A 16128-nucleotide genomic window follows, 5' to 3' on the forward strand; every position below is an offset into this window, starting at 1 on the left:
AGACAACTTGAGTATATTATACCAAATATAAGAAATAATGCACAATGAAGTGTCCAGATATCAGATTAATGGGATAAGCTACAGCAGAGGTGAAGAACACCACAAAGCTTCAGCAGGCCTTATCTTGTTTTGTTTTTTTTTATCTCATGGCTACTTCACCACCTTTTAAAGCTTTTTTTTTTTTGTACTTTCCTTTTTCAAGTTATTATATTTGAATAGTAAACTCACAGTCCTGACATATCAATAGGCTGTGATCATATGATTGTCCTTTCCGTGCACATTTATGATATTAATAAACACCTGCCGGCCAATCAGAAATGAGTATTTTAAATGGCCATGGCATAATGATTAAAGGACACAGCGGTAGACTGTTCATAGCTGTCTGTCCTTTAGGATGTATACAGGTGTGTGTGTGTGTGTGTTTGTGTTTGTGTGTGTGTGCGTGTGTGTGTGTGTGTGTGTGTGTGTGGGTGTCTGTAAGCACAAGCCGTGCCTGTCCTGCCACAGTGTTTCAGCTACCACCATCTGTTCTGCTCAGTATTAATAACTGTGTGTGTGTGTGTCTCACCAGGCACAGATGTGGCCATGGTCCTGCTCTGAATGCTGGGGCTGAAAGGTCCCGGTCCTTTCCTGGTGAAGGCTCTCACTCTGATGTCATAGGTAGTGTCGGGTTTCAGGCCGCTGATGCTCATCCGTGTCTCTGTCGTACTGTTGGTTTGATTCTTTACACTGTTGATGTCACGGTACACAATATCATAGCGCACGATTTTGCCGTTTCTCTGCACCAGTGTTGGTGGTGCCCATGCCAGAGTTGTTGAGGTGGAGCTCAATCCCACAACACTTAGGTTTTGCGGGTAACCACTAGGTGTGTCCTCAGGGGTCGTGACCTAAAGTGAAAACATTCGGAAGGTAAAACACTATACTTCCAAAGTATAATCATCTTAAATATATCAGGTGTAAATCCAAGTATATGGTATACTAAATACTATATATTATAAAACATATTTTGTGACCTTTAGCAGTTGCTGCCACTTCTACAGCAAGGCGGGACATGATAGAATCATGCAGTGTATTTATTATAATATGTTGCACAGAGATACAATTAAAAGAGTAAACCCTGGAGTTCAGATCGAGGGGCTCTAAACAACAGACTTGATTGGATTGCTAGGACTGCAAAGCACAGCTTCAACAGAACACACTGTGGAGACTGCACATATGCCTGGGAGAGTGGCATCTGCACCCAGAAGGGGTGCTCCAGAACTGGGAAAAGTCTGGCAGGGCACAGATGGACCTCTTCACCGATGCCAAATTGACTCGCTGTCTACTCTGATTTTCCCTGGCAGAGCAGGACAAAGCGCTACGTGAGGGTGCACTGGTTCATGACTAGCCTCGCTGTCTACTGTACGCCTTTTTGCCACTGATCCTACTCACAGTGCACAAAATTCAGCAGTCAAACCACAGATCGGACCTGCGTGTAGCCATTGTAGCGCATCATAGCACCATGGATAGTGTCTCACTGATAGTGTCGAACGCCTAGGTTCTCTGAAGGGAGCAAGGCAGCTTCATCTGCCACATTCCTGCAAATATCTGACATGGGCTTCTACTGAAGTCACTTAAGACCTCCCTTTATAAACACTCCGTTTATATGACTTTATAAGTCGAACTGAAATGAGTCTCTCTAAAGACTGCCTTTTTGCAAAAAGGCAAAAGAGTGAAGAACTACATGCCTGGGTAATAAGCTCGCCTTCTATATGCATTAATGGTTGGTCTGACCTTGTCGTTGAATGTGGAATTTCTGCCCAGAGTCATATCAACCTCTTTTGTTAACCAATCTATTGCACTCACAGAGCTCCTTGAAAGGGAACCCGCTGCGCACTCCTAGCTCTTCCCAGTCGTGCCACCCTGCAGTACTATTTGCTTCACACTAGCAAGTGACAAAGCAACAGGTGACCATACATTTTCTACTCACATGCCCAATACAGAGCCGCAATTTCAGCAACATCGGTAAGCGTCAGTGCGGCAAGCAATAGTTAATGGTAAATCTGCAATTATATAGTGCTTTTATCTAAAGCGCTTTACACTGTGTCTCATTCACCCATACACTCACACACTAAAGGTAGCAGAGCTGCCACGCAAGGCGCTAACCTGCCATCGAGAGCAACTTGGGGTACAGTGTCTTGCCCAAGGACACTTCGTTATGTGGAGTCGCGTGGGCCGGGAATCGAACCGCCAACCCTACGATTAGTGGACAACCCGCTCTACCACCTGAGCCACAGCCGCCCAGAGCCCGTAGTTAAATTGAGATGTTCTCAATTCTATGCAAATTAGGTATGACGCGATAAAGTGACGAATCAAATTGATTGGTGGATATCGTTTGTGCTTGCAGTGAGTGTACTGCACATAGTGAATACATTATACCTCGCTCTGCTAATCTGTCAGTGAAGCTAGTCTGAAGCCTAGCATGCAACATGTAAATCAAACAATCTATTTTCACACTGATTGGTGCATTACTTAATTTGTGTTTAACTACTTAGCATTAGAAGCTATATATTCTAGTACTGTTTCTCATCTGAACTAAAAATCATGAATGGATGGTGGCAGCCATGAATCAACCAAGGGGAGGTCGACAGAACAAGTTAATATACTGTAGCTGCATTATAATAACATTATTGGAATGCATTATTGGTAGTCTAAGCCAGAGTTTACTGTGACTCTCGTAACCTCTTTAACGTGCTCCTCTCCGTGGCCGGCTCGGTTCTTGGCACTCAGTCTGAAGCTATAAGTGGAACCCTTGAGCAGCCCGGTGACGGTGAAGTGGTCATCGGTACGCATGAAGTGCCGTGTGATGAACGAGCCTTCGTCATTGTCATCTTTGTCATCATTATCATTGTCATCCTGGCGTTTATACTGTAGTCTGAAGCCCAACAGCTCACCGAACGTCTCTTTTGGAGGCTGCCACTGGATCAGAGCTGTGTTACCCACTGTAGTGCTGATGATCATAGTGGGCTTACCTGGCACTGAGGGAAAGAGATAAAAAAAGACAGACACAGTGGAGCTGTATATACACTATATATCTATATCTATATCTATATATATATATATATCTATATATATACACACACACACATTAGGCAACAACGTAGCCTAATGTGACATGCTGCTTAGCTTATCATTTTTCAAACAATACCGAACAATAAAATAAAACGTTCACATGGATAAATAGCTAAAGATCATTCTTTTCATGAGTACTAGTACAATAAGTTCCCATGTTACCTTTTAATGAGAAATCCTCCTTTTAGACATTTTTTAGCATCGTAATAACCAGCTGTTAGCCAGCGAGTGAATATAAATAATTAAATAATGAAGGTACAAATGAACAGTGTGCTTAACGACAAGTTGTAAATACTTCATTCACTGCTTAACGATAGCTAAAGCTGACTATGTGTGTTAAATATGTGTGATAAATCACTTATTACTATATCCATCATAAATGCATCTTACATGTTACACAAACACACCCGTACCTGCCCCGGTCGTGGTCACCACCTTGGCTTTACTCCGAGCCCCATCACCTTTAGTTGTGTACGCTGCCACGGTAACGGAGTATGATGTCTCTGCCTGCAACCCCGTGATGAAGGCCTCCTGAGGAAGAAGAGAGGAGAAAATATCAGGCTGTGTGTCTGTTTGTCTGCAAATGTCAGCAAATACACTTTGATAGCGACGTGACACTATTTCATTATTTTCCCATCTGTGAACATGAACAACACACCGTGTTAACGTTGTTAATCACGCACTTCAAATTGTAAACATATGGGACAGTTTTAGAAATATAAAAAGACCATACTGGGGAAATTTGATGGGGGGAAATGTTTCTACTCGTTGAAAAAGTTAAATTTTACTAAAGCTGCTGTAGATTTTGGTCAAGTACATCTAGGCTAAAATGTACAAAAAATAAATAAATAACTAAAATCTGGCAAAAATGTATTTTCATCAGAATATTAAGACTAAATCGAAATGAGCTGGTAAAATTAACACTAGTGGCAAGTAAAAACTGTGCTGCACTGATTTTTTAAAAAATTATTATTATTATTATTATTTTTTGCAAAACGAGGGCAATTGAACAAGTGTTAATACGGTACTGGAAGACACACTGAACAAGTGTTAATACGGTACAGGAAGACACACTGAACAAGTGTTAATACGGTACTGGAAGACACACTGAACAAGTGTTAATACGGTACAGGAAGACACACTGAACAAGTGTTAATACGGTACTGGAAGACACACTGAACAAGTGTTAATACAGTGCAGGAAGACACACTGAACAAGTGTTAATACAGTACAGGAAGACACACTGAACAAGTGTTAATACGGTACTGGAAGACACACTGAACAAGTGTTAATACGGTACTGGAAGACACACTGAACAAGTGTTAATACGGTACTGGAAGACACACTGAACAAGTGTTAATACAGTGCAGGAAGACACACTGAACAAGTGTTAATACGGTACAGGAAGACACACTGAACAAGTGTTAATACGGTACTGGAAGACACACTGAACAAGTGTTAATACGGTACAGGAAGACACACTGAACAAGTGTTAATACGGTGCAGGAAGACACACTGAACAAGTGTTAATACGGTACTGGAAGACACACTGAACAAGTGTTAATACGGTACTGGAAGACACACTGAACAAGTGTTAATACGGTACTGGAAGACACACTGAACAAGTGTTAATACGGTACTGGAAGACACACTGAACAAGTGTTAATACGGTGCAGGAAGACACACTGAACAAGTGTTAATACGGTACAGGAAGACACACTGAACAAGTGTTAATACGGTACTGGAAGACACACTGAACAAGTGTTAATACGGTACTGGAAGACACACTGAACAAGTGTTAATACGGTACTGGAAGACACACTGAACAAGTGTTAATACGGTACTGGAAGACACACTGAACAAGTGTTAATACGGTGCAGGAAGACACACTGAACAAGTGTTAATACGGTACAGGAAGACACACTGAACAAGTGTTAATACGGTACTGGAAGACACACTGAACAAGTGTTAATACGGTACTGGAAGACACACTGAACAAGTGTTAATACGGTACTGGAAGACACACTGAACAAGTGTTAATACGGTACTGGAAGACACACTGAACAAGTGTTAATACGGTACTGGAAGACACACTGAACAAGTGTTAATACGGTACTGGAAGACACACTGAACAAGTGTTAATACGGTGCAGGAAGACACACTGAACAAGTGTTAATACGGTACAGGAAGACACACTGAACAAGTGTTAATACGGTACTGGAAGACACACTGAACAAGTGTTAATACGGTGCAGGAAGACACACTGAACAAGTGTTAATACGGTACAGGAAGACATATTTTGGTGTATGTGTTTAGTCTGGAGGTTCCTGTATTAGGAAAAATACACATTCATTATATTGCCGGCCTAATGATTAATACGTCTTGCTTCTTGCATTGACTCTGAGTACATCTGAAATATAACAAATTCTACAACATTTCCAGCCGCTTCCAAGTGCCTGATGTTACAGCATGCAGAGACTGAGTGCCGAGCCGTCACGCTGAGTCTACAGAGGAAACGGGTTGGAGGAAATGGAGATATGAATTATCTCACATATTTAAAATCTCTTTACGAGGGAGATAAAGCAAGGGAAAGTCTGTCTCTCATTTAACACTTAGGGGCCTCTCCTCCCTCTAATTAGTTTTTAGGAGTTAAACAGTCTCTTTCATCTTAGGCAGATTGAGCTAGGCAAGTCAGATTGGGACAAGGCCGATATGGAGAGACTCTAACCAGCATGGAGTTAACCACAGCCACCATGGGCAAGAGAGGAGCCTCTTTATCTGCCTGGAGTGATATCACAGTCACAGCTCATTAATCTCCATATCACAGGGAGGGAGAGAGAGAGAGAGAGAGAGAGAGAGAGAGAGAGCGAGAGAGCGCGAATGAAAATACTGTACTGTCTACACCTTGGCAGTGATATATTTCATTCAGTCCTGCCAGTAAAGATATCTAGAGGGAAGGGAGAGACATGTACTCTGATTATTTATTCAAAGCAATTGAAAAGAATCTTTCTATGCATTTTGAATAAAGCTTGTGAATAAAGTTTACTTGTAAACCGTGAACTCCAGTAAAGCCAGAGAGAAAGATAAATTCCACTATGGTCTCTTTAATCTAAATGTGTGACTTTTTTTTTTTTTTATTATTATTACTTTGGTGAATATCTTTGAGATTTGCCCTTGGATGCTATATAAATTAAACTTCTTATTATGTATGTATCTAAAAGAAAAATCAAGATCCATAAAAAGAATGCACTAGATTAAATACTACTGCAGTCTTTTTCAACATACTGCATAAAATGTACTCATTTTATTCCTTTCCATATGCTAACTTTTTTGCACTAAAAAGAAGATCCCCCCCCTCTTTTAACTGGTATCGCATGAAGCCCAGTGATATAAAGGACATAAATGTTTCAGCATAAAATATAAATATGCAATAAAGGAAGAAAGTTAGAGAGTTAAATATATGTGCTTATTATTATATTCATTATTATGCTATTATTATATTCATTATGGTTTGAGTCAAGCATGTGTAATGAAGATTTATTATGGAAGTTGTGTACATGAGAGTTATACACACAGTTGTAGTGTTTAAATGAACAGGGTGGTTACAATCTATAAAGTCTGATATAACCACAATATGACCATCCTGAATTTTTGTTTGCGCTGTAAATATACTAATAAAACTAAACAATGCCATGTGAGGTCAATATTAAATACATAAATATGACATTAATGAATTAATAGTATCATGCCTTGAAAGTCCACTATGGTGGTGTTTTGTTTTTTTTTTTTTCTGCACAGAGGACATCAGAGGAGAAAGCATTTTAATACGAGACATAAGCAGAGAATTAAATTAAAGTGAGCTGCAAGCACAACAGATAATTGCTTGGTCAGCTTATCCTTCAAACTGTCAGCAGATTGTATTTATAGGAGAGCACATCAAATTAACATAAATATTTTCATAATTTTATTAATTCCACAACTCAGAATAGCTAATTAAAAAACACGGGGGGAAAACGATAGCCTACGTCCGGTGCACACATTACAATTTTATGACCTTGAGTTTGTGGCTTCATTAAGTTGTGTGCACAATTATCTGGGCGATATAAGGAAATAAAATACAAAATAATGGGAAGTTGCCAAATAATGAAGGTAGAAGCCATATTGTTAAATTAACCCAAATTTGCAGCGATTAATGTGATCATTACAACTTGGACTATTCATGCAGCAATATTGTATATTGGCAATGTACAATGTTTGTTTATTTCAATGCTTGCCATTTTCTTATTCATACATCATCCTATTAGTCTTTTGAATTTTCATATTTGTTGCAGAATGTCATGGAAGAAATAAAAATAAAACACCACCACCACCACCACCAAAAAATGATTTCCTTCTTCAGTCCACATTTTCCATCCCTGATGGAAGCAACTGTTTTTGTTTAAAGGCAATGGTTTAGATGCCATTGAAAAATGCTGCCTCTGTCACGTCTAATCAAGAAAATGCTGGCCACATGCAGGTAAAGTCATTTGAATAATCGGAATAGATAGGCCAGTAAATTGATTGAAGCATCTGTGTAACTCATCTCTAAATACACATCATTTCCCCATGTAAATATTGATGTAAATTAATTTGCTATCTCTGGATACAGCCATATCAGTACCAGTTGCTCCTTAATTCCTTTCTTCCGTCCTTCAATAAAGGCCTAAGGTGCTATCTTATGCTTAGCATACCACAGTTAGTCAAGACTCATGGTTTTAAAGGAGAAAAGCTAAAGGATGTTGAGCTTTTTCTTGGCACAGCTAAAGGTTTTTCACCAAATTCTACAGGTTTTACATCACCCATCTCCACATTTCCTTTACAGTTAGGTTGACAGGTAAGGATTAGTCCCAGGTTTTAAGGCTTTAACTCAACTACCAGTTTTAGGACTCTAACCTTAGGTTGAGGTGAGTGATTAACCCTCCAAATCTTGGTCTGCAAGTTCAGATCCGCTCAACTAAATTAAATGAAGAGTGATTGTAAAGTTGGTAGAGATGGATGTGAATGTTTAGAGAGTTCATTTTAACTTTCATCACTCCATTTAGTTCCAGTTTTAAGGTCTCTAAATGAGTAACACCCGTTGTTAAGCCAGTAACACTTTGGAAATCCCAGTTTGTAAATAGCAGTCTGTAACGTTAACCCTAGCAATTGTTTACCAGTCACTACCAGGCTCTAAATCTTGTTCAGTTCCAGTTTTAGGCTCAAGTCAATAAAGTTCTAAATCACGGTTACTCCAAGGAACTCTTTCACTTAGAGTGGAAGTACTGAACGGAAGAATTATCTAGAAGATGTATTGGGTCAGCCATGATTTGCACTGTTTTCTTCCTCATTCTTGATGCAGGTCTGCAGCCCAATGATTTCTCTGTGGTGTAATTTACCCTTAGAGTCTGACGATGCAGAACTGAAGCAGGAAAGAGGACGCTGGATATAATGCACACTTTTACCCATATATTTTCTTCCGTGTTAGACATCCAGACGCAATCCAAAGTGTGTCTGTAAAACCACTGATATCTCTTGATGGTGAAGTGTCGGTTACGTTCAAATGGACCTGTTCCATCCGTTCTGAATAGACAGCAGGATGAAGATGTGACTTTTAAAAAGACACTGTCTGTATCCGGGTGAATGTTTGTGTGCGGGACTTTCCTCAGGAGTATGTGTGATAAAATTCGACCCTTGCACCTATTCCAATCTGAGGTTTAATTTCTGTTTTAGAGCTTGTGAGCGAAAGCGACAGGATCTGCACTATTCATGGGGGAGGTTTTGGCAGAAAAACTGGATTAGAGCTACTTCTCTTCCACTACACAAGGACACCAACCTGACAAAACTGGGCACTCAAAATGATTCAGCACCACACACATGACAGGCCCAATCCGTCACACAGATTTGTGACACAGGCTGTCCCAAATTAATCTCATCTCTCCATCACTCTCTCTTTCTCTCTCTCTTTCTCCAAGCACAGTGCATTTGGCCTTTCAATACAGATAACAGAACGCGGCTATTCATTGATTCACATGCAGACAGAAAGAATGAAAAAGTGCCTATTAAGAAACAGAAAAGAAAATAGCACAAGTGAGAATGGCAGAGAAACATAGCACTTTTTCCTTCACTGTGAGAAAGTTCAGTACACACTAGGCCATTTTACAGAGAATGAGACGAGGCTGTGTGACAAAAGGAGAGATAGAGACAGAGAGGATCAAGAGAGAGACACTACAAACAATGTGAATAACTGATTAGGAGCCATCAAGAAAAGGAGAGAAAGAGAGCAAGGGAACGAGAGAGACTGGAGAGACAGTGAATGACCGATTAATACAGATGGTGAAGGGAAGTAAAGAGAGTGACAAAGAGAGAGAGAGAGAGAGAGAGAGAGAGGGAAAAAATATAAATAGACAGAGAAAAATAAACATAAGGAAATAGAAAAAGTGATTGAAAGAAAAAGATAAATCAGTGAGGGTAAAAAAAAAATGATTAAGAGGAAGGGAAAAACAGAAATGAGTGAGTGAGAGAGAGACTGGAGAACGAAAGACAGAAACCAGAGAGAGTTTAACCAATGGAGATTGATGGGGACAGTAAAGAAGTGCAGAGATGTGTGAGTGCGTGTGTGTGTGTGTGTCAGAGAGAGAGTGTGTGTGAGTGTGTATGTGTGTGTGCATGTCCCTTCATGTCTCGTCCACTACTGAAGAATGTAAACCCCTCCCAGGTCCACAACAATATCACTCCACAGTAAGCATGACCATACGTGTGTGTGTGTGTAGGTGTGCGAGGGGGTCTCTGTGCACGCATAGATAAGAGAGGAATGTAGATGGTGGTGGAAATGGGAGGTGAGAGTTTTATCTGCTGCACTTGGATGGGAAAACAAAATGAGACAGGCAGAACGGCACACTGATGACTAGCATGACCTTTTCAGAGAAAGAGAGAGAGAGAGAGAGAGAAGATGAAGGTGAAGACAATGAAGATAAAATAATCATAGCTGGCCTTGTCTCAGATTGTACACTGAGAGTTATTCTATGTGGCATTTTAAAGGTATTTTTTAATTGAGTTCATATAATATAACCCTAACTTTTAAACTCTAACTTTTTTCTTTTTGTAATGGTGTTAGTCAAAATTAAAATGCACGTGATGTAAACAATACTGCTGGACTGTATAGACGCGAGAGAGAGAAAATTCAGTAAACGGTGTTGTACTGAAGGGAAATGATGTTAAAGATGACAGTGATGGATTGTGTTCAGTGCAAGATGACTTAACCAGCAGTGTTATTGTTGCTCTCCAAATAAGCCTCGGTGCATCTGTCATTCTGGAAACTTCACATCACAATAGACGCCCATTGTAGACCTGGCCAAGACTACTAAGGGGATTTCTCGTTTTTCACCGGCTCTAGCACATAAACTACACCTCAGTGCTTTTCTCAGAGTGCAACATGCTACCTGCACTGAAAGTGGCTAGTGCAAATCTGAGATTTGACTACGGTGAAGGACTCCCAACAAAATCTCATCGCAACAGTCTCACCATATCTCTGCTGCGGCTGTGTCCCAAACAACAAATCATAAGCCCTGCGTACGCATAAGCACTTTCACGCACACCTCATGTTGTAACCGCTAATGTAATTTACATTATAAAAGGAATGCCCTTTTCGATTATGATAATTATTCTTGTCTGTTTATTTATCTACTTTTATGTTATGGATAACGATCACGGATAAATTGCAGGCGTGTTCGGCACATGCGTGGTGGTGGTGGGGGGGGGGGGTCGAGGTAGTATGTACGTCATGGCGGATGGGTGCGTGGAGAGACAGATGTTTGGATGGGGAAGAAGTGGTTTGGAAAATAGTTTTTTTGACCACTTTGTTGTTGGAGAGTATTTAAGGATCGTGAAACAAACTTACAGACATGACTGAGTTGCGTTTTTTTTACTTAGATTAATAAAAGCACGCCTGTTTAAAAGACATTTATGCATGGACTCGAAGTGCGTTACAGAAGAAAAACTCTGATTCCTCATTCAACAGCCTAACCTGGAAGTCCTCTACACCTCACAGTAATCAGGCCACTGTGAACATAAGATGTTCCACACAATACTCTGTGCTATTTTGCCAAATAAACATGATCACAAATGACTCATCGTTATCAAAGCGGTGGCTGCAAAAGACTTAAAAGTAGATATATATATATATATATATATATATATATATATATATATATATATATATATATATATATATATATAGTTACCTGAGCATCGGGCAGTGCTATGTCCAGAATAGTGGGCTGTCCTTGAGGTTCTCCGTCCTCCACACGTGAGTATACCACCTGATAACCGCGGACTTCTCCATGCTGCTTCTGCGCCAGCGGAGCTTTCCAGGACACATGGAGTGCTGTAGAGTTCACTGCGTCCACCTCCACCCTGCGTGGAGGAGCTCCAGGCACTGCAACAAAGACAGAGAGTTACACACACATCGATCTATCCTTCTGTCTATTTGTCCACTTTATGTATCTGTCTATTTGCTGCCTGTCTGTTTGCAGTCCACTCCAATTATTGGTACCAATAAAGAAAATGGGCAAAAATGATAAAAGTATGTCAATGTGAAATGAATGAAAATTACCATCATCTATCACCATGGGGAATTCCAAAGGTCACTGCTTTTTTTTTTGTTGTTGTTGTTGTTGTTGTTGCTGTTGTTGTTTTTTGTTTATATACAGCGGGGTCCAAAAGTGTGAGACCGCTAGTGAAAATGTTTCTACTTTGTAATTTTACTTTGTAATCGTTACAAAGAGAAACAGAGAAATATTGAGATGGATTTCAGAATTCTTCAATATTTTATACTTTTGCTTTAACGACAGCGTGCACTCGAGACTTTACAAGTTTCGTGTAAAACCTGACCATCCATGTAATCCACTGGAGTGTCACCTGAACACGTGAAACGTTGGAAGAGATTCAGGGAAAACCGGACCTTTTGTACAAAGGAGCTAACGTGATCAGTATTACAAATGTGCGAATATTTTAACAGGGACCTAGAATAGTGCAGAAATGGTAGAAGATTGAAGATATTGAACATGAAGGGTGCCTTTAATTCTGGAGTTGACTGTCTACCGGTGTGTGTGTGTGTGTATATGTATCTATCTATCTATCTATCTATCTATCCCTAACCAGCTACATACCTACCTATCCATCTATTTGCATACCTACCTATCTGCATATACATGTCCTCAGCCGTATCTATAGATTGCATTTTACTTGTGGGTGTGAGTGTGAGGAGTCAAGCTCACTTTCCCACCCACCCACAATCATCAGAAGCTCATTTGGAGGCGAGCTTGTGCTCCCAAGCCACCCCTCCTACCTCCCCAACACATACACAAACACACAAACACACACACTCACTCTCTAGCGGCTCCTGGGAGAGTTGGAGTTGAATACAGATCTGTTGTCGATAAGGTGGATCAGAAGCAATGTAGATGTTAATGCTGGTCAATAGAGGAGGAGGAGGAGGGAGAGCAAGCAACGTGAGAGGTTAAAGAGCTTAGCGCTTTGAGATCACCATAGCATTAACACCCAGACTGGATTGTGTGTGTGTGTGTGTGTGTGTGCGTGTGTTTGTGTATACGCCTGCTTAAATTGTAATGATTTAGCATGATGTGTGTGCCTGGCAGTGAGCATCTGGCCTGCAGGGGAAGGGAATGGGCGGGGCTTGTGCACAAACACACACTGTTATGATGTGTGTGCATACGGATACGAGAACTCAATTTTATTTCATTTTGCTTTAGTTTATTAGATTTTTCTCTCTATCAGTGTGTCTGATACATGCATAAACACTCCCCACTCCCCCCCAACACACACACACACACACACACACACACACTTCTCTTTGCTCTGTTGTGATTTTTCTCTCATCTCTCTATTTCCTTTTCTACCGACATAGGTTTTTTTTATTCCACCAGCGAATACACTTTTGACAAATCATATTTCCCCAACATTCCTGTCTAATATTATCCCATGATTGTGTTTTTGCTGATTAATAACAGTAATAACAGAGAAGAGAAGAACACGTCAACACTTAAAACTGTGTTAGGGACATAGACGTTAAAATGATGGGACTCTTGAAAAATAAGGATTGACAGCGTTTGATAAATAACACCGCCGAATCGACGAATCAACGCAGGTGTGTGTTTAAGCAGCTCAGCCTCATTGCTTTGCCGGTGTGAAAAATGCTCTGCCTGCAGGATATGCATTGAGAATCAAGGGGAAAAAGTAGGGAGGAGAGAATGAAAGAAAGGGGATGTGGAGAGGGAGAGGACTTGGAATTCATGCTTCGCAATCAATTCAGCTGTCAGTCAAAGTGCTGAGTGCAGCACACACAGCAGAGGCAACATTAAAACACACACACACACACACACACACACACACACACAAACACGTCTATACCTGATGTAATTCACATGACAGTGAGAGTGCTTGGCACTCTGACCTATCACCCTTTGCTCCGAATCCCAGACATCTCGCACAATAAAACACAGCTGCAGTCCTGCAGTTTGACTGTCACACCACATACCATCTCTCTCTCTCCCTCTCCCTCTCTCTCACACACACACACACACACACACACACTTCTCTTCCTTTTCCATTTCTTTCTGTCTCATTGCTTCTTTCTATTAGTTGTTATGTGAATAATATTTTATTCTTGTTCAGTAACGGCTCTGTCCTGCCGAGGGTTGCAAATGATCACAGGGCATCACACACACACACATTCACATTCACATTCTCATTCACACTTGGGGGCAATTTCGCATAGCCCAATCTACTTACTGCCATGTTTTTGGGGGATGTGGAGGGAAACCGGAGAACCTGGAGAAAACCCATAGACACAGCAAGAATATGTAACCCCCCCCACAGACAATAACCCATGCTCAGGATTGAATCTGGGACCCTGAAGCTGTGGGTCGGCAATGCTACCCTCTTATCTACTCAGGTATGATGCTGGATGCATAAGAAGAGCACGAATAGAGTTGCTAGAGAGTGATAGACGGTGGTTCACACTGTTACTGGAAACAGGGCCTAATGACAAGCTAATGAAACATTAAGAAGGAACTTGATGATTAAGAAGGTAGATGAAGTTAAAGAAGCTTAAAGACACTCTGGAAAAAGAAGAAGGTTTCTGAAAGATCTCGAAGAGAGTAGGTCTGTTGTAAGGATCTCTGGAACAACTGGAAGAATTATTGACCGATTCTGTATAAAGTAGTATTGCGTAGTTGTAGAATTTCAGACTTTGAAGGTCCGAGAGTTTTCAAGCCAGTAAAGAAGAATATGAAGCAAACAGGAGAAAAAGAGGCTGGAAGGAGTTTAGAAGTATCTACAGTATAAGAGGTGCTCTGGAATTTAGAAGCAGCTCTAATGACTTCCAGAGAAATTGGAAAGATTACAAAGACATTTGAAAGTCATAAGGTGTTACGTCTTATATTTTAAAAGTCTTGGGGGAGAGTAGAATAAGTTGGGAAGTGGTTCGAAGGAATGAAGATGAAAGGTTTTTGAAAAATCGATGTACGTTGAGATTAGAATTAAGTTCTATGACAAGCCAGAAGCAATCTGAGGTTCTGGGCTTATCCATTTTGAAAAAAAAAAAAATTGAAGAAGATTTGGAGTGATTGGAAGAGTACAGAAAAATATGGTATTTTTTAGATTTTTGAAAAAAATTTCAGGAGCAGTTGGTAGATTTTTCATTGGTTATGGGGACTCGAAGTTGTAAAGAGATCTTGAGCAGCTGGAAAGATTTTGAAGAAGTGAAGAAGTTTTGAAGGATATTTTTGAGGCGGTTAAGAAAGCGTACCATCCTCTTGGGTCCGGATCCAGGTGCTGCTGCTCTCAGGGCCCGGCCCGACGTCGGTATGGGCTTTAACCCACACATGGTACAGTGTCCATTTCTCCAGTCCCTCAAGTACATAGCTGGTGGCATCGGCAGGGATGTCCATCACCTCGTGGCGCTCTTGATCCTCCCCTGAGGGCGCCTGATAGGCCAGGGAGTAGCGCACAATGTTACCATGGCGACTGGCAACAGGAGGCGCCACCCAACTCACCTTGATGCTGGTAGAAGAGAGGCTGAGCAGGTGCACGTCCTGAGGAGGGGCGGATGGTGCTGTGGGTGTGGAGGTCAGAAATTAGATAGGAATGGTCAAGTTTATGCACGTTAGGATCAGTCATCGCATTGATCAGTGTACTGTGAGCAGTCACAATGAAAAAGTTTTTATTACTATTAGTTTTTAAAGTAGAGTTGCAGCTGTGTACCGACACTCTGGTGATGCCATCTTCATCATTTCGTGATGGTATGTGGGACAGATGAGATAACCATGGGTCAACACTTATTTGTATCTGCTGATGCCTTCATCTGAAATCTGCAGTCTTTTTACCACCACGTTTTAATTCTATGAGAAGAACTAGTAGAACACACTAGAGAATTGACACTTATCACGTGTGCATACGCACAACTGTACGCAACGGACCTTTGATAAATCCTACACCTTCTAAGTTGCTCTGTTCCGCACACGTACACATACACATGCGCATTTACATAAAGAAACACCCCCAAATCACCATATATGGTAAACAACTAAAAGTGTCATTTATGGGTATGTATGTGCAATCTGTTGCCTCATTTATCATTTATGTATTTGGAAAACCTACAGTGGTGTGAAAAATCCCTCAATATCATCATCTTCCTCATACCCAAAGACAATCCCTCATCTTTACCACTACTGTATTCCACTGTATCTTTTCCACTGTAATGTACGAGCAATTTGTCATGTAAGACGTGTCATTATTCCGCTGAAATTTGGTTGGGAAATTCCTCCATGTATCAGTGAAATGTGCCCGTGGCTAAAAACCCTAGAGTAGAAAGGATTTGAGTGTGCACAGGGATGCTATTTATGTGCTGTGTTGGCTTTTCCAAAAGTGGGTCGAGTTGCTTACAGAAATCTACTAAAATTGAACTGGGCAAATGAAATC

At 40.7% G+C, this 16128-nt stretch overlaps 1 protein-coding gene across 5 annotated transcripts in view; it reads right to left on the reverse strand.

Annotated features, from left to right (window-relative positions):
* ptprfa (protein tyrosine phosphatase receptor type Fa) overlaps positions 1-16128 on the reverse strand; it is a 261978-nt gene that overhangs the window by 56600 nt on the left and 189250 nt on the right. For 3 of the 5 annotated variants that reach the window (XM_053636812.1, XM_053636814.1, XM_053636813.1), the window contains 5 exons: positions 14957-15262; positions 11370-11563; positions 3525-3642; positions 2722-3017; positions 569-887 (listed from right to left, as the gene is read on the reverse strand). In XM_053636812.1, coding sequence (XP_053492787.1) covers positions 569-887; positions 2722-3017; positions 3525-3642; positions 11370-11563; positions 14957-15262 — 1233 coding nt within the window. The remainder of the gene's footprint in view (positions 1-568; positions 888-2721; positions 3018-3524; positions 3643-11369; positions 11564-14956; positions 15263-16128) is intronic. The other 2 variants (XM_053636815.1, XM_053636816.1) reach the window with 1 other exon arrangement.

Source organism: Ictalurus furcatus, chromosome 11 (assembly GCF_023375685.1).
Source record: "Ictalurus furcatus strain D&B chromosome 11, Billie_1.0, whole genome shotgun sequence".
NCBI classification, from domain to species: domain Eukaryota; kingdom Metazoa; phylum Chordata; class Actinopteri; order Siluriformes; family Ictaluridae; genus Ictalurus; species Ictalurus furcatus.